Source organism: Capsicum annuum, chromosome 10 (assembly GCF_002878395.1).
Source record: "Capsicum annuum cultivar UCD-10X-F1 chromosome 10, UCD10Xv1.1, whole genome shotgun sequence".
NCBI classification, from domain to species: domain Eukaryota; kingdom Viridiplantae; phylum Streptophyta; class Magnoliopsida; order Solanales; family Solanaceae; genus Capsicum; species Capsicum annuum.
The window spans coordinates 184,646,534-184,668,223 of NC_061120.1; the positions used below are offsets into that span (position 1 = coordinate 184,646,534).

Consider the following 21,690-nt stretch of genomic DNA (forward strand, 5'->3'; position numbering starts at 1 on the left):
TCACATGTTGTCCTTACCAATGGCGCAGTATTGACACCCTTCCAATCAGGGAACAGATTGGGCCCCACAGATATAATGCGTCATTTGGAGCATATCAATTAGATAACTACTTCCCACAGTTTCATGTTACAAAATCAGGACTGTCAGATACAGTCAATCAGTCTCAGTAATAGAATTCAGATAGTTCTTCAGATTTCAGGACTGTCAGATACAGTATGAAACTCAACTAGTTCTACCAGATTCAGGACTTTCAGATATAGTCACTCGTGTTATCAGTTATATCAATTATCAGAACTCATTCATTAGTTATGTTAGTTATCTGTAAACTCACGTTATCATGATTTCCGTTATAGTTACTATGTATGTATACATGTATTCTCACACTCATATCAGTCAGTTAGTCAGTATTGTTCATTCATATGAACCCCATGCATTCAGCCTACCTCACATGCATACCAGTACATTCAAAGTACTGACATATTTGCGCTATAGTGTCTTATACCATAGGTTCAGAGACACGAGCTCTAGAGCATTAGTAGATTCCAGTCTCAACAGTCAGAGTTAGAATTAAGTCCTCGTATTTTGAGGAAATGATCATTACTTATTTATGTCATTACTTAATTTATTAGTTGGAGTTAGTTGGGGACATGCCCCATCAACTCCTTATTCAAACAGTCATGTTTAGAGTCTTTTCAGACTACAGTATGTTCAGATAGCTTATTTCAGCTTTGTTTTGGGTATTCTATACTCCATCTATATGTTATGATTTATTAAATCTTATGTTATAGTTTTGAACCTTATGGCCTTCCAGTTCATGTTTTCACATTATACGGTATGTTATACAGTATACAGGTACAGATATCAGTCATGGGTTGGCTTGTGGTCCTTCAGGATCATGAGCATCGTGTAGCATTTCGGGTATCAAATTTGGGGCGTTACAAACTTGGTATTAGAGCCTAAGGTTCAATAGAGTCCTAGGAAGTCTGAAAGCCATATTTAGTAGAGTCTTGTACATGGGTGAGTTGCGTGCCACATTTATATACAGGAGGCTATAAGATGTTTTATTAATAGTTTCTCTTCTTTCAGTACTCATGTCGTGCTAGTGAGCATAATCTCAAGTCAATCTCTCAGTCTAATACGTTTCTCCCTTTCTTCTACATAACATGCCTCCTAAAAGAAGAAATGGGAATCAGTCAACCCCTCAGCCCTAAGAACCTTTGGGCGAACATGTTTCTCATGCAGAATTCTGAGCTGCATTCACTACTCTTGCTAACTCAGTTGCTGCTTAGAATGAACGATCAGTTGTCGTTCCCACCAATCCAGTGGCCAATTCAGCTGCAGCTAGGTTTTAAGATTTCACCCAAATGAATCTTTCATCCTTTCTCGGGTCTAAGTCAAATGAGGACCCTCAGGAATTTCTAGATCAGGTGCAGAAGGTTACAGACATAATGGGGGTTACTCCTATTGAGAGTTCTGAACTAGCTGCATATCAATTGTAGAATGTTGCTCACACTTGGTTTAAACAGTGGAAGTCAGAGAGGGCAATTGATGCAGGGCCAGTCGAGTGGGAGGAGTTTGTTTCTGCATTCTTAGATAGATTCTTTCCCCTAAAGCTTAGAAAAGTTAAGGTGTTAGAATTCATCAACCTCAGGCAGGGCAACATGATGGTGAAAGAGTATTCTCTTAAGTTTACTTAATTAGCTAGATATGCCCCTCATGTGGTTGCAGATAGCAAGGCATAAAATGAGTAAGTTCATTTCAGTGGTGAATGATAACGTGGTTAATGAGTGTAGATCCGCCATGCTGAATAGTGACATAACTTTAGCCAGACTCATGATTCATGCTCAGCAGATAGAGGAGCAAAAGATTAAGCTGAGGGAAAGGCAGAATAAGAGACCAAAGACACTTAGTTTTAACTTTGCTCAGCCCAAATCAGAAGGAGGAAACCATTCTCAGTTTCATCCTAAGTCATCAGTTTCAGCTCCTTCTTCAGCAATGCTCCAATTCTTAAGTTCAGAGAGGGTAACAAAAATAGAGCGCTAGGCTCTAAGTTTTAGGGCAGTGTTATCAGTGCTCACACCTGTCCTCTTTGTCAGACTTATGGCAAGAACCACCAGGGTACTTACAGAGCTGGTAGTGATACTTGTTTCGGGTGTGGAAAGCCAAGCCACGGAGTTAGAGATTGTCTGCAGTCATGTTCGCAGGGTCAACAGAACCATTCCTCAGCTCATTCCGGTCACCCGAATCAGCAGGGTCCCATCTCCAGTGCTACTGTGGGCAACATCCAAATAGAATCTATACTCTCCAGTCCCGGCAAGATCAGAAAAATTCTCTTGATGTGGTTACTGGTACGTTACAGATCTTTCATGTGCATGTTTACGCTTTGCTAAATCCAGGAGCTTCTTTGTCTTTTGTCACTCCCTACATAGCAGTAGATTTCAGAGTCAATCCCAAAATTCTAACAAGCCCTTTTCAGTCTCTACCCCAGTAGGTAAAACCATCATAGCTCGACGGTTATACAGGAACTGCCTGATTATGATATTTCAAAAAGTCACTTCAGCAGACTTAGTCGAATTAGAGATGACTGATTTTGATGTCATTCTTGGCATGGGTTAGCTTCATTCCTTCTATGCCACAGTCGACTGCAGAAACATAATAGTCCAGTTTTAGTTTCCAAATGAACCCGTCCTTGAGTGAAAGGGTAGTATATCCGCTTTCAGAGGTCAGCTTATTTCCTACCTTTGGGCAAGGAAAATGATATCTAAAGGATATGTGTGTCATCTTGTTCATGTTAAAAATCCCAGTCTTGAATCCGTTCCAATTGTGAATGAATATTCAGATGTCTTTCCCAAAGATCTTTCAGGAATTTCTCTCAAAAGAGAAATAGACTTCGACATTGATCTTCTTCTAGACATTCAGCCTATATCTATTCCGCCATACAGAATGGCACCAGCAGAACTCAAAGAATTAAAAGAACAGTTGAAGGATCTCTTAGATAAGGGATTCATCAGACCCAGTGTGTCTTCATAGGGCGCACCAGTCTTATTCGTGTGCAAGAAAGATGGATCTCTTAGAATGTGTATAGACTACCGTCAACTTAATAAGATCACAGTCAAGAACAAGTATCCTCTTCTCAGAATCAATGACTTGTTTGACTAACTTCAGGGTGCTAGCTATTTCTCTAAAATAGACCTCAGATCCGGCTATCATCAACTCAGAGTCAGAGAATGTGATATTCCAAAAATAGTTTTTCGTACTCGATATGGTCACTTTGAATTCCTAGTCATGTCATTTGGTCTTACCAATGCCCCAGCAGCTTTCATGGACTTGATAAACTGTGTGTTCAAGCAGTACTTGGATATGTTCGTCATAGTCTTCATAGATGATATTCTGGTTTATTCTCGCAGTGAGTGAGATCATCCAGGCTATCTCAGAATAGTACTTCAGACTCTCAGAGATCATCAGCTATTCACCAAATTCAGTAGGTTCAAATTTTGGCTAAGGTCAGTAGCATTCCTTGGTCATATCATTTTGGGTGATGGCATTAGAGTAGATCCTCAAAAGATCGAAGCGGTAAGAAACTGGCCCAGACCTGTCTCTCCATCAGACATCAGGAGTTTCTTGGGTTTGGCTGGCTATTATAGATGATTTATTGAGGGACTTTATTCTATTTCATCCCCTATATCTAGATTGACTCAGAAGAAAGTCAAGTTTCAGTGGTCAGATCCTTGCGAGAAGAGTTTTCAGGAGTTGAAGACTCGACTCACCTCAGCTCCAGTTTTAGCTCTTCCAGATGGGTTCAGAGTGTATTGTAATGCATCCATAGTGGGTTTAGGTTGTGTCCTCATGCAGCATGGTAAGGCCATAGCCTACGCCTCCAGACAGCTTAAACCCCATGAAAAGAATTATCCTACTCATGATCTTAGTTAGTAGTCGTAGTCTTTGCCTTAAAGATTTGGAGGCATTATCTCTACGGAGTTTATGTAGATGTATTCACAGATCATAAGAGTCTTTAGTATGTGTTTTCCCAAAAATATATCAATTTTTATTAGAGAAGGTGGTTAAAGATCTTGAAAAATTATGACATGAGTGTCCTCTGTCATTCGGGAAAGGCCAATGTAATGACCAATGCTCTCAGTAGACTGTCCATGGGTAGTGTTGCTCATGTGGATGATAGTAAGAAGAAGTTAGCTCAGTAAGTACATCAACTTTCTAGACTAGGTGTTTGCTTAGTCGATACAAATGAGGGTGATATATGGGTTCAGAGTAGTTCAAAATCATCTCTAGTTTCCGAGGTGAAAGAAAATCAAGATAAAGATCCCAGCTTTGTCAAGTTGAAAAAGTTAGTTCAGAATCAGAAAGTAGAGGTTTTCTCCCAAGGGGAAAATAGTGTTTTGTATTGTCAGGGTCGTCTCTGTGTTCCCGGTGTAGATGACTTAAGGTAGTAAATTTTTGCAGAAGTGCATGGTGCGCGCTACTCTATTCATCTAGGGGCCACAAAGATGTACCGCGACTTGTGGGAGATCTTTTGGTGGAGTAGGATGAATAGAGATGTTGCAGAGTTTGTGGCTAAGTGCTCTACATGTCAGTAGGTTAAGATAGAGCATCAGAAACCTAGTGGTCCTATGCAGTAGTTTATTATTCCTACTTGGAAGTGAGAAGAAATGAACATGGACTTCGTAACGGGTTTGCCTCAAACTCGTCATCAGCATGATTCAATTTGGGTCTTTGTAGATAAGATGACCAAATCAATCCATTTCCTTCCATTTCATACCTCTTATTCAGCCGAGGATTACGCCAGACTCTACATTAGGGAGTTGGTTAGATTACACAGCGTTTTATTATCTATTATCTCTGACAGAGGTACCCGGTTCACCTCTCATTTCTGGAAAGCGTTCTAAAAAGGTCTTGGTACCCAAGTTTATCTCAGTACAGCCTTTCATCCTCAGACAGATGGTCAAGCATAAAGGACCATTCAAACTTTAGAAGATATGCTGCGAGCGTGTACAATTGATTTCAAGGGAATTTGGGATGACCACTTGCCTTTGGTTAAATTTTCATACAACAACAGCTATCATTCTAGTATTCATATGGCTTCATTTGAAGCTCTCTATGGTAGGAGATGTAGATCTCCATTCAGTTGGTTCGAAGTTAGTGAGGCCTCAATCATAGGACCTGACTTGGTATTCGATACCTTAGAAAAAGTCTAGTTGATCAGAGAAACACTTTGGGCTGCTCAGAGCCAACAAAAGTCTTATGTAAATGTTCATAGAAAAGATCTCGAGTTTGAGATTGGTGATTATGTATACCTAAAGATCTCTCCCATAAAAGGAGTGAAGAGGTTTAGCAAGAAGGGAAAGCTTAGTCTCCGATATGTCGGTCTCTTCAAAATTCTCAGTTGCTTCGGCAAAGTAGCCTATGAGCTCGAATTACCTTCAGATCCAGCGGCAGTCCATCCAGTCTTTCGTGTCTCTTTGCCCAAGAAGTGTATAGGTGACCCAGAAGTTGTAGTCCCTATTCAGAGCATAGATTTTCAGAACGGCCTATCTTATAAAGAGATTTCGATCGAAATCCTAGACTATCAGACTCATAGACTGAGGAACAAAGAAGTCTCTCTAGTTAAAGTTCTTTGGCGAAATCAGTCCGTTGAGGGAGATACTTGGGAAACAAAAGCAGACATGCGTACCAAGTATCCTCAGCTCTTCTCTTCCAACTCAGATCAAGCTCAAGGTAACAGTTCTCCTTAAGCTTACTCAGTTTCATGTTCAGTGTTCATCACAAACTTGGTATCAAGTACCATTGCATATTCAGTCATGCATTCATGTATCATTTTGGTTATATAATTGTGCATCAGACATGCATTCTCATTGGGAGAAACTTAGTTCCTCAAAACACTCAGTCATGCATTCATGAATCAGTTACACATGCATCATATATACATATTCAGTATGATATATTCAGTTATCAGTCATGTCAATCATGAGATCATGTTTTAGTTATTCATGTTCAGTATGTATGTCAGTTTATTTTCCCCTCACTCTCAGTTTCATTAGAGGACGAATGTTCTCAAGGGGGAGATATTGTAATACCCCGTATCTTTTCCTAGCTTGAAATAGTCTAAAAATTGTTAGGATCTTTCTTTGAAAGATGAATCCACTTTTGTATGCGTGGTATTTTTAAGTTTTTAACTTTTTATCATGTGGAAAATTTAATAAGTTTTTCATCGATATAAAATTCGCCTAAATCCGATAATCGGGTAAAAAGTTATGACTATTTCAAGTTTTCGTCGGTGGCGCACCACGCCACAAGCTAAAATGGCAATTTTCCTTTTCTAGTATCTTAGTGCGATTTCCTCCGTGTCATACCAAAGTTCCAGGTCACAAAAGAAGGGGCAACGCGATGGCTCCGCGTTGCGCCATCCCTCAGTTTCCCAATTGTCAAATTCGCGCCGCGTTGCACCAAGGGTCCAATTCAGAAAATTTTTACTGAAATTACAAGATGCGTCCAAGGTTAAAAGGGTCAATTTTTCACCCCTATTTAATCCCTTTAACACGTGATTCAGCCACTTTTCACCCAAAATACACTCTCTTCTCTCAAAAACCTCTCAAGAATAACCTAGGGCTTTTCATAGAAGATTCAGAATCAAGAATTTCTTCCATCAATTTTCATGTATTTACGAACCAAGGTATGTATAGTATTCATTCATGGACTCCTTTCATCCATGAAGTCGAAGATCCCTTTTCTAAATTCAAGTTTATGGATTTTCTTATGAATTTCATGATTTGCGCTGCTCTTGTTCATGTGGATAATGAAAAATTAAATTCTACTCCATGTTGGGTGATAAATTCTATGTGGGTTAAATTATTATAGATATAGATTCATGTAAACCTATGACTAAACCCTTGAATGATAAAATTACAATTGAACCATGATGTTTAATTATTGTACAATGATGTTTACATGTACCATGCCTACAATATCTTTGATTGAATGCCTAGATGAAGGAAAAGTGCCTAACTATCATGATACCATGAAATCCCCATGTATGTACAAGTTATGCCTATCATATGTTTTAATGAAATGCTTCTATAAATGTATTATGGATTATGATGTTAGTTATATGTTCAAGTAAGTTATGCTTGATCAGTTTCCTTCCATCGAGTCCTGGGGGTACTCGTACCCGAAACATTAGTTGTGTTCCTAGAGTCATGTTATGTTTTCACGATACTCTCAGTCAAGCTATGAATTCTTAGACTTCAGACAGTCTTATTACTCAGGAAATCTCCATGATCTCATGAACTCAGTCAGTTGTCAGATATCAGTGGTATTTCGTCAGTCAACAAAATTCAGTAACTCAGGCCATGTTCGTTCAGTTAATCATGTACAGATTCTATTCAGATGGGAGTAGGAATTAGCACAGAGTGAACCCAAGGATATGAACACACACTATCAGATTAGAGTGTGATTCTTAGGAGCAATCCTTGCGTTCCAGAACTACGTAGCCAGCGTAGGTTGAGACATCATACCTGCTAGTTGAGGTGGCTTAACCTGCTAGTTGAGGGTTCCCACCGCTCTCATTAGAGTAACCTACTAGTTGAAGGTCACTTACATATTGTCCTTACCAGTGGTGCGGTATTGACACCCTTTCAATCAGGGCACAAATTGGACTCCAGTTCAGCTATAATGCATCATTTGGGGCATGTCGATTAGATAACTACTTCCCACAGTTTCATGTTACAGAATCAGGACTGTCAGACACAGTCAATCAGTCTTAGTAATAGAACTCAGATAGATCTTCAGATTTCAGAACTGTCAGATACAGTATGGAACTCAGCTGTTCCATCAGATTCAGGACTGTCAGATACAGTCACTCATGTTATCAGTTATATCAGTTATCAAAACTCATTCATTAGTCATGTTAGTTATCAATAAACTCACATTATCACGATTTTAGTTATAGTTACTATGTATGTATGTAGGTATGTGGGTATTCTCATACTCATATTAGTCAATTAGTTAGTATTGTTCATGCATATGAACCCAATGCATTCAGCCTACCTCACATGCATACCCGTATATTCAAAGTACTGACGTATTTGCGCTATAGTGTCTTATACCATATGTTTAGAGACACGAGCCCTAGAGCATCAGTAGATTCCAGTCTCAGCAGTCAGAGTTAGAAGTGAGTCCTCATCTTTTGAGGACACGATCATTACTTATTTATGTCATTAATTAATTTATTAGTTGGAGTTAGTTGGGGATATGTCCCATCAACTCCTTATTCAGGCAGTCATGTTTAGAGGCTTTTCAGACTACAGTCAGCTTTGTTTTGGGTATTCTATACCCCATCCATATGTTACAATTTATTAGATCTTATGTTACAATTTTGAACCTTATGGCCTTCCAGTTTATGTTTTCGCATTTTACGATATGTTATGCAGTATACAGGTACAAATATCAGTCATGGGTTAGCTTGGGATTCTTCAGGGTCATGAGCACCGTGTAGCATTCTAGGTACCAGATTCAGGGTGTTACACTTACAATATAATATTATATGAAGTTACTATTCATTAATCAAGTCTCAAATTTACCAAAAAATCCTACTAATCTATGAAATTGAATAACTTTTAACACCAAATTCAAACCAAATAGAGATACTGAAAAATAAATAAATCAGTTAATGCGTAATATATAACTAGCTAAATGAGAATATTAACCTAATTTTGTTTTAACTTATCACAATAAAACACAAAAAATATCAATATTTAGTCCATCAAAAGTGAAAATGAACTCTTAAAAAAAACTCTCATGGTTGGGCTAGAAATCCCTATTCTTAAATGGGTTGTAAAAATCGTAGCCCAACTCTGGTCTGACCCATATTGACAGCTCCACTCAATAAGGGAATAACACTACAATTCCGAAATAAGTTATCGTGCAATTCTATCTCAATCAAACACGGGATAAACTCATCCTAAAATTGATCCCAAAATCAGTTATCATTGTATCCCTCGTATCAAATGAGTCCTAAGAGTATCCAAGTACAAAAGTGTAATACATCCCCCAAAAGGATATATATGCATGCACTGTAAAGAATTTCACGTTACAAATATGTTACAGTAACAATTCATGAATCAAATGAATATCAAACTCATTTACACTAAAGAAAACCATCTGAAAGTCATGATCAAAATGATATGGTGGTTCACATTGAAATCATCATATCATTAATATGAATAAGGAAAAGACATCGTTTCCACCCTAAACTATACAAGAAAAGTTAAAGCCACACCTAAACTATACTATTGACCTAGTACATACCTAAACTATAAAAAAAGTGATACTATTACCTCCCCGCAACACCCATGCCCAATTTTAATGAGTGGAGTGTACTCCACTTGCCCTGTACTGATGACACATGTTAATTTTATTTTTTTATTTAATTAATAAATAGCCCTTGTGATTAAAAATAAATAATCAAGAAAATTCATTAATTCAACAACTCCTCCTTCTTCACTTATTCTCGGCTTCACTTTCCCTTCAAATAACCAAGTAAATTCAACAAGAAAATTTTGATGGAAGAAAATATTCAACAATTCACCATTAAAAATATGAAATTGTTGAATTGTTCACTTCTTATGTACTTCACTTTCCCTTCAAATCCACTTTCTTTTTCACTTTCTTCTCTTTATCAATAACTCCTCCTTCTTTTACTCACTTAATCAAACAATGCAAATCTTGTATCAAAGCCAAACTCGTTGTGACTGAGGCCTTTTCACCTTCAGCAGGCCCGAAATGCAAGCGTTTGGATGATGCTAACAAGATTTTTTAGTTAATGGAGGTGAAAGATGTGGCTTCTTGAAACGCATGGGTAACTGGGTATTCTCATATTGGACGATTTGATGAATTGAAAGTCACACCATAGATTGAAGATGAAAGATGTGGTATTCTCAGAAATCTATGGTGTAACAAATCACACCATAGATTTCTTGGAAGGCTTTGGGCTTTGGGCTTTAGGTATTCTCAGATTCATCAATTAATGGAGGATTTGACGAATTGAATGTTGTAACATGGAGTGCTATGATTTCGGGGTATGCACAGGGGATTGACAATTGTAATTTCGATGGTAATTTTATTGACGATTTAAAGCTAAGATTTAATTGCACATATTGTGATTCCGATGGAAATTTTAGTAGTGGATATTGAATTTTACGGTGGTTGTTTTTTATTTTTGTTATATTATTGTGATTGTATTGTGATTCCAATAATGAAATTTGGAATTTGTGATTCCAATAATGGTTGTATTGTGATTCCAATAATGAAATTTGAATTTTTAAAATTATTGTGGTGAAGATTTGAGTTTGATGATGATGGTGTCAATGATGACGTTTAAATGGTGATTTAATGGTGGTGTTTTAATGGTGATTTTGTTGGAGAAGAAGCAATTGAAGAAGGCGGGACCCACATATTAAAATAATAAATAAAAAATTTTAATTTTATTAACATTTTTTCAATTGCAAAAATAATTAACCTAATTGTATATATTAAGAAGAATATTAGGAGTACTTAATGATACAATGATAAATGAAATAGTGACATGCGTATGAAAAACTGTCATTTTAAAATTTTTTTTTTCTTCTCTCACGCACCTTAGGAAGGTGAATACACCTTCTCTGCCACATCACCTTCTAAGGTGGAAATAGTATCACTTTTTTATAATTTAGGTGTGTAATAGATCACTAGTATAGTTTAGGTGTGACTTTGACTTTTCTTGCATAGTTTGAGATGGAAATGATGTCTTTTCCCAATATGAATACTCAAATCAACATTTAGCCCATAGCATGGCTAATTATAGATTCTTTTGCACATAACACGCTTCATCAACTTGTACTACTGATTGCAATGGTCCAAAATAGTTTATCAAAGCAATATAAAATAAACTGATAAAATGGGAACGAAGAAATGAACAGAGCATCTCTTTGCCATTAGATCTACCAAAATACGGAGAAAAGTGCTGTATACAGTGATACGATTGCTGAAAAAACAAACATAAAGAACTTTAGAATCCTCCAATATCGAAAACTGCTCCTACTTTTAAATGAGCAGCTATGACTACATAGGATGTATAAAACACTTCAGAGGTTAAACATCTCATCATCAGATGGTAAATGAATCAGGTTAGAGGCTTCATCATGAGCAGGCTTGGCACATAACTCGATAGAACATCCAGAAATAGTCACCCAAGCTTGCAGATCTACTAAAGCCTTGAAAAACTGTGACAGCACATAATTTTTAAATAGTGATTTTATATCAACTTTGTAAACAACGAGGGTTCTTCTTCACATAAGCATGCCGAACAGAAATACACTGATTTTTACAAATAAGAACAGCTAGGGTGGCCTGACTTAAAATAGAGAACAATACGGCAGCAGACTAAGGTCCTTTCCCCTAGTCTCTTTTGTAGTCAACCAGAACTGCAGCTAGCGAGAAGCCAGAGACCAAAAATTCATGAAGAAGGACGGTGATGTAGCAAACCAGCTTAAAAATGCCATTGCTGTAGCTGCCATAAATCTTGTGCAGTGGTTCAGGTTGCATTTATCCAGATCATTGCTAATAAGAACTGTAATTCCAGCTGAAGCACAGGCAGCGGCAAATGTAAGAGTAGAGGTGACCTGCAACACAGTGGAATCATGAACCATAAGTGATGATCACATATTAAAAACAAAAATCATTCTACAAGTGCACCATTAAAGTTCAGTAGATCGCCAATGCTGTGTATCAAAACTTCCATTAATAAATGAATACACTCATTATGCTTGCAGTCGGATGTATATTATGCTTCCAGATAGATCTAAGAGCAGAAGTGATACGCACCAGAGTGGAATCATGAACCATAGTGATGATCACATATTGAAATCATTCCACATGTGCCCCATTAAAACTCAATAGGTTGCAAACAATTTGTTTGAAAGCCCTTATTTAGAAAATTATGCATATAGCAGTGGCTTACATACCCAGCTCAAAAATCTAGCAAAAACAACCTAATCAAGGGTTCGGAGAACTGGCGCTGGCAGTACTTCTCCCAACCAAATAATAAGTAAACCTCAAGTCCAAACTAGCTATACTCCATATATTCCCCTCCAATTATTTGAGACCATTTTTCAAAGCACATTTTTTTGAGACAGTCTTTTAAAGCACGTTAGGGTTTCTCTAAAACTAGATGTTCTATAAATCTCAAACTTATCCCAACCAATGTTATATATAAGTCTAACAACAACTAAAACTTAGTGACAACTAGTTAGAGATTAACTAAATAGATTTTCTGCTTCCGTTTATTCATATCTTATTAGCTAAATCCATAATAATTCCTATAGAAAATCTTTTGAGATAATTTCCGTGCAAGAGATTTCAAATCTACCTCATTTCTTTCTAGTTCTACCATCTTTAATACCACACTAAAAGACTAAATTCGATGATCTGTGTAGAAAATTATCAAATGACCTTTGATATTTATACTCCAGCTACTTGCATAGTTGCATTCTCATACACACCGTCATCTCTAATATTGTTGACGAGTTCTAAGTAGCCGTGCAAATTATCCTCGTAAGGTCAAATTGTAATATGAAAGGTCATCATCCATAGAAATTGGTTTCTCACAATGAACAAATTAATTTTGCAAGATTATTACAACAACATACCCAGTGTATCCCACAAGTGGGGCCTGGGGAGGGTGGTGTAACGCAGTCTTACCCCTACCTTTTGAACGTAGAGAGGCTGGTTCCAATAGACCCTCAGCTCAAGTAAAGCATATTAAAATCAAGTATGGAAAGAAAAACCACTAGTGAAATTCATGTTGAAGATATTGTCGAAGAGACTAGTCGCAACAACAAATACCCCATCACAAAGTTTAAATTCCCAATTATACACACAGGCTTAACACAAATCATAACTTAAGCAAAGAGTGAAAGCAAAAGGGAAAGTTTCATAAGTTTTGGTCTCTACTCCTTCAAATAGTTTCAACTTGGGATGGAACTTGGTAAAAGACTTTTATTTAGCTCGAGACTCCTTCACAATGGAGAAAGTCTCTGCCAAAAGTGAAACTTATCAATTTACCCCTTGGAATTTGCTCTTTAAGTGAAATGTACAATTAAAATTCTCCTTCACGGGGCAGTGTAGAGTAGACAAGCTCGAGTCTAAAAGCTTAAGAACTCTGGCTACAAACTACAGCGCCATATCCTAGCAATGCCTTTGCCTTCTGCCTAAAAGCTCTTATGTTCTTGAAATTAACTAGTTGCAACTTGAAACCGTGGTTGTAGGGCTGAAAGTAACTCTCTATTCAATTCCTTTCAGTTCATTCTTCGCCTTTGTAGTGAACAAATTAATTTTTGTAGTTCTCAATGCGGTTGTAATTGCAGAGCCTCTCAAAGAAAAATTTTCAGTTGTACATGTCATTCTATCAAGTGGTAAAAATAGAAAAGTTCCTCTTTTTTGGTAGGAACTTCTACCGTAGCCTAGAGAAGGAAGCTTAAGCTAAGAAAGAGATTTTTACCAAGTTCAAGTTAACATCAAGAAGTAAAGATCAAAAGTTGTAAAAATGCCCATTGCCTTTCTCTCTCACACATAGTTATGTATTAAGTTTGCTTGTATTATGGGGATTTGAACTCTATAGCAGAACCGACTTTTGTTGGAATAATGCTGAATTTTGAAGTATCAATTTGAGGTTTATCTTTCCTATGTTGAAAATTTGTAACATGCATGAAATTGGCTTAACAGTTTAAACAAAATTAATAAATGACATAAAGAAAGTCTGTTAAGTTGGGATTGGTTCAATAATAAGGAAAGGAATCTTGACTTCACTTGATGATTAACTAGGATAATCAAATAATGCTACCTCTATTCAATTTTGCCTACAATTTAGAACGCTTCTCACATATACACTTGTATAATCATCAAACATCTAATTAGACAAATAGTATGACTTGGACAATACACTTTTGGTTGTGCAAAAAATTTTAATTTCATGATTCATTAAGTATGACACGGGCAATAGTTCTCTCAACTATCTTGACTAACAAATAGTATCAAAACCTCTCAGTTAAGATTAAGACTTTGAATCAAAACGATTATGAAGAGCTAAGTGGAAATCTAGACACTAAATCTTCTTTTTCGATTAAGATTTAGTAAAAATCGATTAGCAAAAGCTCATTTATGTTACCCAAAAAGGCTACAAGGTCTTTCATCTACCTCAACAAATGCTCTAAACAATAAATAAGATATTAGTAGGGAAATCACACATAGGTTATAGAACAGAAAATTTTACACTTCAATTTATATATATCGTCCATTAATTTTGCACAACAACAACATATTCAGCGTATCCCACAAATGAGGTTTGAGGAGGATGGTGAGTGTCCAACCTTACCCCTATCTTGTGAAAGTAGACATGTTGTTTCCGATGGACCCTTGGCTCAAATAAAGCATATCAAAATTATGGAAAAGTAATATAGCAGTGCCATGCTGAAAATAATGTCGAAGAGAGCAGTATCAAACAACAAATACTCCATCATAGAGTTGAAATTCTCGATGAAATAAACGTGCTTAACAAAAATCATAACTTAAAACAAAAAGTGAAAAGTAAAGTGCGAAAGTTTTAATCTCTACTCCTTGAAATAATTTGTTACCAAAACTTAGTAATGGATTCCTCTTTAGCTTGAGCCTCCTTCACAAGGATAAAAGTCTGCCAAATAAGTGAAACTTATCAATTTTTACCCCTTGCAATTAGCACTATAAGTGAAATGTACAACTAAAAACTCTCCGTATCTTATCAAGAAAAAAAAATCTCCTTCATGAGGCGGTGCAGCTAAGCTCGAGTCTAAAAGTTTAAGAATTCTAGCTCCAAGATGCAACGCCAGATCCTAGCAATGCCTTAGCATTCTGCCCAAAAGAACTTATTTTCTTCATGAAATTCTCTAACTGCAGTCGTGGTTACAGGGCTGGAAATCTTCAGTTTCTTTCTTCAATTCCTTCTAAATTTCATTCTTTGCCTTTCCAATGAACAAATTAATTTTTGCAGTTTTTCAGCGAGGTTGTAGTTGCAGCGCCTCTGGAATATCTCAGTTGTACCATATCATTCTATCAAGTGGTATAAGTAGAAAAGTTTCACTCTTTAGGTATGCACTTCTACCCTAACCTAGAGAAGCTCAAACTAAGAAAGAGATAATCCAAGTTCAAGATATTTCAAGAAGTAAAGATCAAAAGCTGTGCAAATTTCCGCAACGTTTCTCCCTTTTCATCATTATGCATTTTGTTTGTTTGTATCATGGGAATCTGTTAAGAAGACCTATTAAGAAGACCCACATCTAGAAGATGAAGGTGGCGGAGATGAGAATGCTTCAGTGGATGTGTGGGTGTACTAGGAAAGATAGGATTAGAAATGAGGTTATTCAAGATAAGGTGGGAGTAGCTTCGGTGGAAGACAAGATGAGGGAAGCGAGGTTGAGACGGTTCGGTCATGTGATGAGGAGGGGCACGGATGCCCCAGTGCGGAGGTGTGAGAGGTTCACTAGGGATGGTTTCAAGCGAGGTACAGGGTAGACCGAAGAAATATTCGAGGGAGGTGATTAGACATGACATGGAGCAGCTCCAGCTTACCGAGGACATGACCCTAGATAGGAAGTTGGAGGAGACAGATTAGGGTAGAAGGTTAGTATGAGTTTAGGATGTTGTTTCTTGTGTTGTATTACTTAGTGTATCTTGTTTATGGTATTATTGGATATGTTGATTTCTATTGTATCTTGTTCTTTTACTATTCTTTGTCTAGATTTTTTTATTTTGAGTCGGGGGTCTATCGGAAACAGCCTCTCTATATGGACTACGTACACTTACCCCCGGCCCCACTTGGTGGGAATATACTGGGTACGTTGTTGTTATTGTATCATGGGAATCTGAACTCCATCACAGAACGGGCTTTTGTTGGAATAATAAATTTTTGAAGTATTAATTTGAGGTTAATCTTTCCTATTCTATCCTATGTATAATTCTCCATTAATATCTTAACGGGAAATGGGCCAAATATACCCCTCAACTTTGTAATTTAGAACGGATTATACGCCTCGTAAAAAAGTGGTACATATATACTTTGCCCGTCTAACAAATGGTTCATATTTTTCACAGCATATATTGAGGTACGTGAAGGACCTAATCAAAAGTTGTGAAATTATCTATTACCTTTCTTTCTATTCAGCATTGTGTAGCTTGTTTATGGTTTGGATATCTAAACTCCATCATGGAACGGACTTTTGCTGGAATGATAATAGATTTTGAAGTGTTAATTTGAGGTTAATCTTTCCTATTCTATCCTATATGCAATTCTCCATTAAAGGGTCTTTTAACCTTCCTTAATAAATGTGGCAGAAATGGGTTATTGCTGATAGATTCATACTAAATCTTAATCTAAAAAGAATATTTTGTTTTAACAAATCCTCTTAGCTCTTCATAGCAATCTTTAGCTCCTCATAGCATATCCTACTGAAAATTGTGACCTCCAGGCTAGTGTGTGTGCTCCTCGATTAGTTCTACAAGGTACCTGCTATGTTCCCACCTACACAGGAACTGTGTAACCATGTTACCAAAGCTTGAATGGATGAGAAAAATTCACCTAATGTTTTTGCCTCAATCACGAAATTCTCTAATTGCAAGCATGGAAAGGGCTGTAGCGCCTAAAGTCTTCAATTCCTTCATAATTTCATTCTTTACCTCTCCAATACACATATTTAACTTTTTGCAATTTTCAACGAGGAATTCCTGTAGTTGCACACTTATTTCAGTAGGGACTTTTACCCCAAAGAAGGAAGCTCAAGTTAAGGAAGAGATCTTTAGCAAGTTACATTCCAAGTTCAAGCTATTTCAAAGGACTTCATATCAAAAGTTTTGAACCTTCTTGTTTCCTTTCTCTCTCTGCCATAGTTATATATTTAGCTTGTATTGTATTGTGGTGATTTGAACTCAATCACGGAACAGACTTTTGCTGGAATAATGATTAATTTTTAAGTATAAATTTGAGGTTAATCTTTCCTATTCTATTCTATGTGATTCTCTATTAATATTGAGGAATGAGAAGGACCTTTTAGACTTTTTTTAGTACGTGTTGCATTATGGGTTAATGTTGATGGGTTATACCAAAAATAATTCACTTAAACATAATGGGAATACCAAAATGGTTTCGGAAAGATAGACAAAAATGCTAACCACATTTAGACTTTACAAGGCTTTATCAAACAAAAACGAAGCAATGATTTAAAAGGAGCAATGAAAGGGAAAAGTGTAACGAAGTGAGGATTTAAAAGGAGCCATGAAAGGGAAAAGTGTAACGAAGTGAGGATTTAAAAGGAGACATGAATGGGAAAGTGTATTTGAAGTTTCAGAAGGGCCAACTAGTCAGCCAATAAACTGAAGATTTCAGAGAGAAACAACAATCCTTATAGAAGAGAAGTTTATCTAGGGTCAATCTAAAGGCCAATCAAGTCCCAGTATGACAGCTACACAGGTTTTGGTAGAGAAGACAGGTCGATCCCTGAGAACACAGAAAGCAACCTCAAGGTACAAATGGTCTACATATTTGGCAAAAGATGTTTCTTACCCCATCACCAATGGTAAATAGACTGACAACTGCTGCATTTCTAAAACTTCTTTGCACCAAAATTGCATATACATCGGCAATAGCAAGTACAAGGCTCCATATGATCTGTAATCCAACAGCAGCTACAAGGTAACTGAAACAAACAACGGTTCAGAATACTGATAAGAATCCCTTCACTGAACCAATTTTGATCAGCAAAAGATACTTCTATTAAAATGTCTACTTTACACATAGCCCTCAAATCTGAAGGGAATCTAAGCATTCCAACATTGTATCAGTGTCATCATCAAAATTCATTGCATCAGTGCCATAATCAAAATCCAAGAGAAGCATTATTCCATGTTTTAAAATTCTGAATAAATCTAATTTCACGAAGTATGTTCTTCCTTCCAGCAAAGCAACTTTGATTCCTAATCATTAATGCAACTGCATTTACAGAAACATGAACACAACATGGCACACACACAAACTGACAGAAGAAGAAAGCAAATGGAGGTAAAACTAACTCCAAATCCCAGATCTTTTCTGAATAATATGTGTCAGGTAGATTTATTTATTAAACAAACATTGAAGTGTGCCAGAAGTAGGACGAAATAACAATATTATCTCTAACCTAATCCGTGGAGTATTTACATCATCCATCCGATAATAAGAATACGACACAAAGCATTCAGTTTACTCCTGCGTACACTAATTTAAGTATGACTCAACTGTGAAGCTATATAAGTTTTTTTTTTCTTTTAAAAAGTATTTCATGATTAATCTCTTTGGATGAATTAAAAGAAAGATGCAGGAAGAAGAATGTATCCAAATTAGAAGAACATTGACTACTCTCTGCATGGGAGATGGAAAACGCGGGAACATTTTTTTTGTTTAGATAAATTTGCATGAAACTATTGAAAGAATGGCAGTAAAACACCTGAAAGTCAAAGAGGTAAAAGTTGTCGGCGAAAATCTGTCTTTCCAATAGAAATTGATTCGTCAGCAAGATATTACGTGTGAAGCCTGCAATATTATTTTGGCTCCATCTTGTTATGAGAGATTATGAGCCATGCAGGGAAACTATCAAACCCTCTAAAACCTAAATAGGGCTACTTTCCCAATTTCTTTCAGAAACTATTAAGATGCCACTAGAAAAGGCAACTAAGCACACTATTATTTGCGCATGGTCACAATTGGAGGAAACGTAAGCCAAGTTTACTTTATCTCCTAAAATCGTATCCCCATCCCCAATCAAAAAATTTCAAGCTCCAAACCAGGTTGAAAGGTTAGGCTCACGCATAATAGATAAGAGAATTGAACGATAAAAAAAATAGGAGAATTGAAGGTAAGGATCGACAATCATGTCGAATAGATCACAATCACTACAGATCCAGATGTTAATATTATTGTGCATGTTTTTAGAAACATAAAAGCTATGTTGCTCGGACTCTTCAAAAAAGTCAGCAGGTGCGCGTTGAATTCTTCAAAAGTCGTGTATTTTTGGAGAATCTGACGCGGGTGCGGCTTCGAAAGTGAAGAATCCACGCAACTTAGCATAAAAGATAACCAAAGACTAACTATAACCAAAGACTAACTTTTAGCGGATTTAGCTAAAGTTAAAAATGAGAACATTAAAATTCATGTGCGACTAATAAGATAACAATATTAAGGACCTAAAATTTGACCCTGTTATAACTCAGAAACCAAGATTCAATGCAAAAGACACAGAAGATTAAGCATTTAATGCAGACTTGAGAGATTTGGTTTTGCAGTCCTTTACAAACTTGTTTTTAGTTTTATGTCCTTTTTACAAGAGATCTTCGGTATTTTTTTTTAGAATGGTAACGTAAGTGATCATTAGTATTTTCTTTTTTAAGAAGGGTAACATAAGAGATCTTCAATTTTACACAAAATAGATGTGAAAGGACATTTTCTTCTATTCAATTTGTAAGTGACCATTAAAGATCATTTCCATGTTGATATGTATTCATTATTAAGCTAAAGCAAGACTGATGAACTTCCCTAAAAGCATTCAACACTGAAAATGGGAAGGGTTGTAGAGACAAGTGATAATAAGTAGAACAAAAGCAAAAATTTCAGATCATGCCCAGAGAATGCAAGAGAATTGGCTCAGATATTTACATGCTCACATGTTCTGTTAGTGAAAGATTTAGTAGAAGTAGTGAACACCTTCTTGCACATAAATTGGTTGCCTCAACCAATTAAAGCTAGATTTGCTTCATAGTTTACAATTCGTAAGTAGTAGAATGATCCAACAATTCTTCGTACTCTATTTTCCTTTATAATACGAAGACTAGTTTGGTTCCATTATTCTTCTACAACTAAGACACAATGGTTCTCATTAGTTTTTTGTTTCTTACAACCAAGCAACTAATGTTCGTCTTTCGTCTACAACTTCATTTTGCCAATGAAAAATATATTAAATTATTTCTTCATTGCTCCACGAATAAATACAAACAAGTGGAAAGATTATGCAGAAGCTTCATCAGATCCACAAAATCCATAACCCATGATTTCTAGTTTATACTAGTTGCTTCTTAAGATCCTACTTAGCCATCAATCAACACGAAAGTGCAAATAAGATAGAATAAATAACAATTCAGCCCAAGGCACAAGGAAAACACTACGGAACATGATTCCTTTAAATTACTCTTGACACTTCCTAACACACACCTGCTATACATTTTGCAATCTTAATTTCGCCTTTTCTTATTTCTTATCTCTTCAATCTTCATCCATACTTCTTCAATTTATCTACATAAAATTTTATACTTCCTATTATCAAAAATGTCTTTTTAGAGTGAATGGTCAAAAACATACCTCAACTATTAATTGTACCCTTTTTCTACCCAAACTGATAGTTGAGGTGTGTTTTGATCATCCATATTTCATCAATTTACCAACAAAAATGTTATACTTTCTATCATGAAAGATGTTTCTTTTTCTGAAAAGTGAAGTCAAAAACACACCAAAATTATCATGTTTTTCGAGTTTCACACCTCAACTATCACGTGTCTGAGTTTCCTACCTGAACTATCACAAACTATCTATTGAAACACACCTGAACTATTAGTTGTTCACTTTTCCTACCTAAATTCAGTTCAGGCATGAAACTCAAACAATTAATAGTCGAGGTGTGTTTTGATAAATAGTTGTGATAATTTGGGTAGGAAACTCGCACACCTTATAGTTCAGGTATGAAATTTGAAAAACTGTGATACTTCAATTGTGTTTGGATAAATAATTCGTGATAATTCAGTTAGGAAACTCAAGCTGTGATACATTAGGTGTGAGTGTTTTTTTACCATTAACACATAGACCAACAGAATTTAGGCAATGGGAAAGGTAAGAGGAAGAGCTAAATATACCTAAAAGCGGTAACGGTGGGAAAATCAGAAGTGGTAACCATAACACACATAGCAACAACAGCAAATCCGAACTGACACAATCGTAAAATGAGGCTGCCAATAGTACCAGGCATGCCTTGTAAGTCTCTCATCCTCGGCGGTGCCACATTATTCACTGGCGGAGTCTCAACAGGGTGCACCGCCGGCGTACTCATTATTTCTTTCTCTTTTTCTGTTTGTAGGTGACTTTAAACTTGGGGCGTTATAGTTCTAAGACATTTGCATTTGTTGTGTATAAGTAGTAGAAGTGCCCTAGTGGAATTGGTAAAGGAAAAGCAAAAGCAAAGGAAAAAGGAAGAGGCAGTGTAGCTGGGAATTTGGTAGTTAGTGAAAGAGAAGCCACTCTACGGCTTGTTTTTGGACGGTAGTTATGAAGGGGTTACATATGCAAACCTAAATTTATTCGAGTGAAATTAGCAAGGTGGGGAGTATGCTTTTCGTCCTGGAAATTTTTCTTTTTTTGAATTAGATTTTGAAAAATAAATATGGTGATAAAATGAAAAATCTCGAAATCCAATTGAAAGTTGAATTTACGGTCAAACATAACTTCAATTTTTAAATATTATTTACTTTTACTTTGAAAAAAAAATGTTAATTTTTGTCACAATGAAATATGATCAAATGCACATTTAGCTAATTTTAATT

At 36.3% G+C, this 21,690-nt stretch overlaps 1 protein-coding gene across 4 annotated transcripts; it reads right to left on the minus strand.

Moving 5' to 3' along the window:
* Positions 1-10,960: 10,960 nt before the first annotated feature.
* LOC107843347 (CASP-like protein 5A1) lies at positions 10,961-21,484 on the minus strand. 4 transcript variants are annotated; one of them, XM_016687590.2, is made up of 4 exons: positions 21,007-21,468; positions 17,636-17,768; positions 14,679-14,734; positions 10,961-11,669 (listed from the first exon to the last, which is right to left on the minus strand). In XM_016687590.2, the coding sequence occupies exons 1-4, from the start codon at positions 21,198-21,200 to the stop codon at positions 11,582-11,584; spliced, it is 471 nt and encodes a 156-aa protein (XP_016543076.1). In that variant the 5' UTR covers positions 21,201-21,468; the 3' UTR covers positions 10,961-11,581. The 4 variants fall into 4 exon arrangements, with proteins under 4 accessions (XP_016543076.1, XP_016543075.1, XP_047254591.1 ...); XM_047398635.1 differs by lacking the exon at positions 14,679-14,734 and adding an exon at positions 14,415-14,514 and having other exon boundaries at positions 11,535-11,669; positions 21,007-21,469; XM_047398636.1 differs by lacking the exon at positions 14,679-14,734 and adding an exon at positions 14,420-14,514 and having other exon boundaries at positions 11,543-11,669; positions 21,007-21,469.
* Between the last annotated feature and the right edge of the window lie 206 nt (positions 21,485-21,690).

Excerpts from the sequence above, each read along its gene's own strand:
- LOC107843347 (XM_016687589.2), bottom strand. The coding sequence starts at position 21,200 with ATGAGTACGCCGGCGGTGCACCCTGTTGAGACTCCGCCAGTGAATAAT. Across the intron at positions 17,769-21,006 it reads CCCACCGTTACCGCTTTTAG|TTACCTTGTAGCTGCTGTTG; the intron begins GTATATTTAGCT and ends TGTTTGTTTCAG. Across the intron at positions 11,670-17,635 it reads TATTTACCATTGGTGATGGG|GTCACCTCTACTCTTACATT; the intron begins GTAAGAAACATC and ends ACTGTGTTGCAG.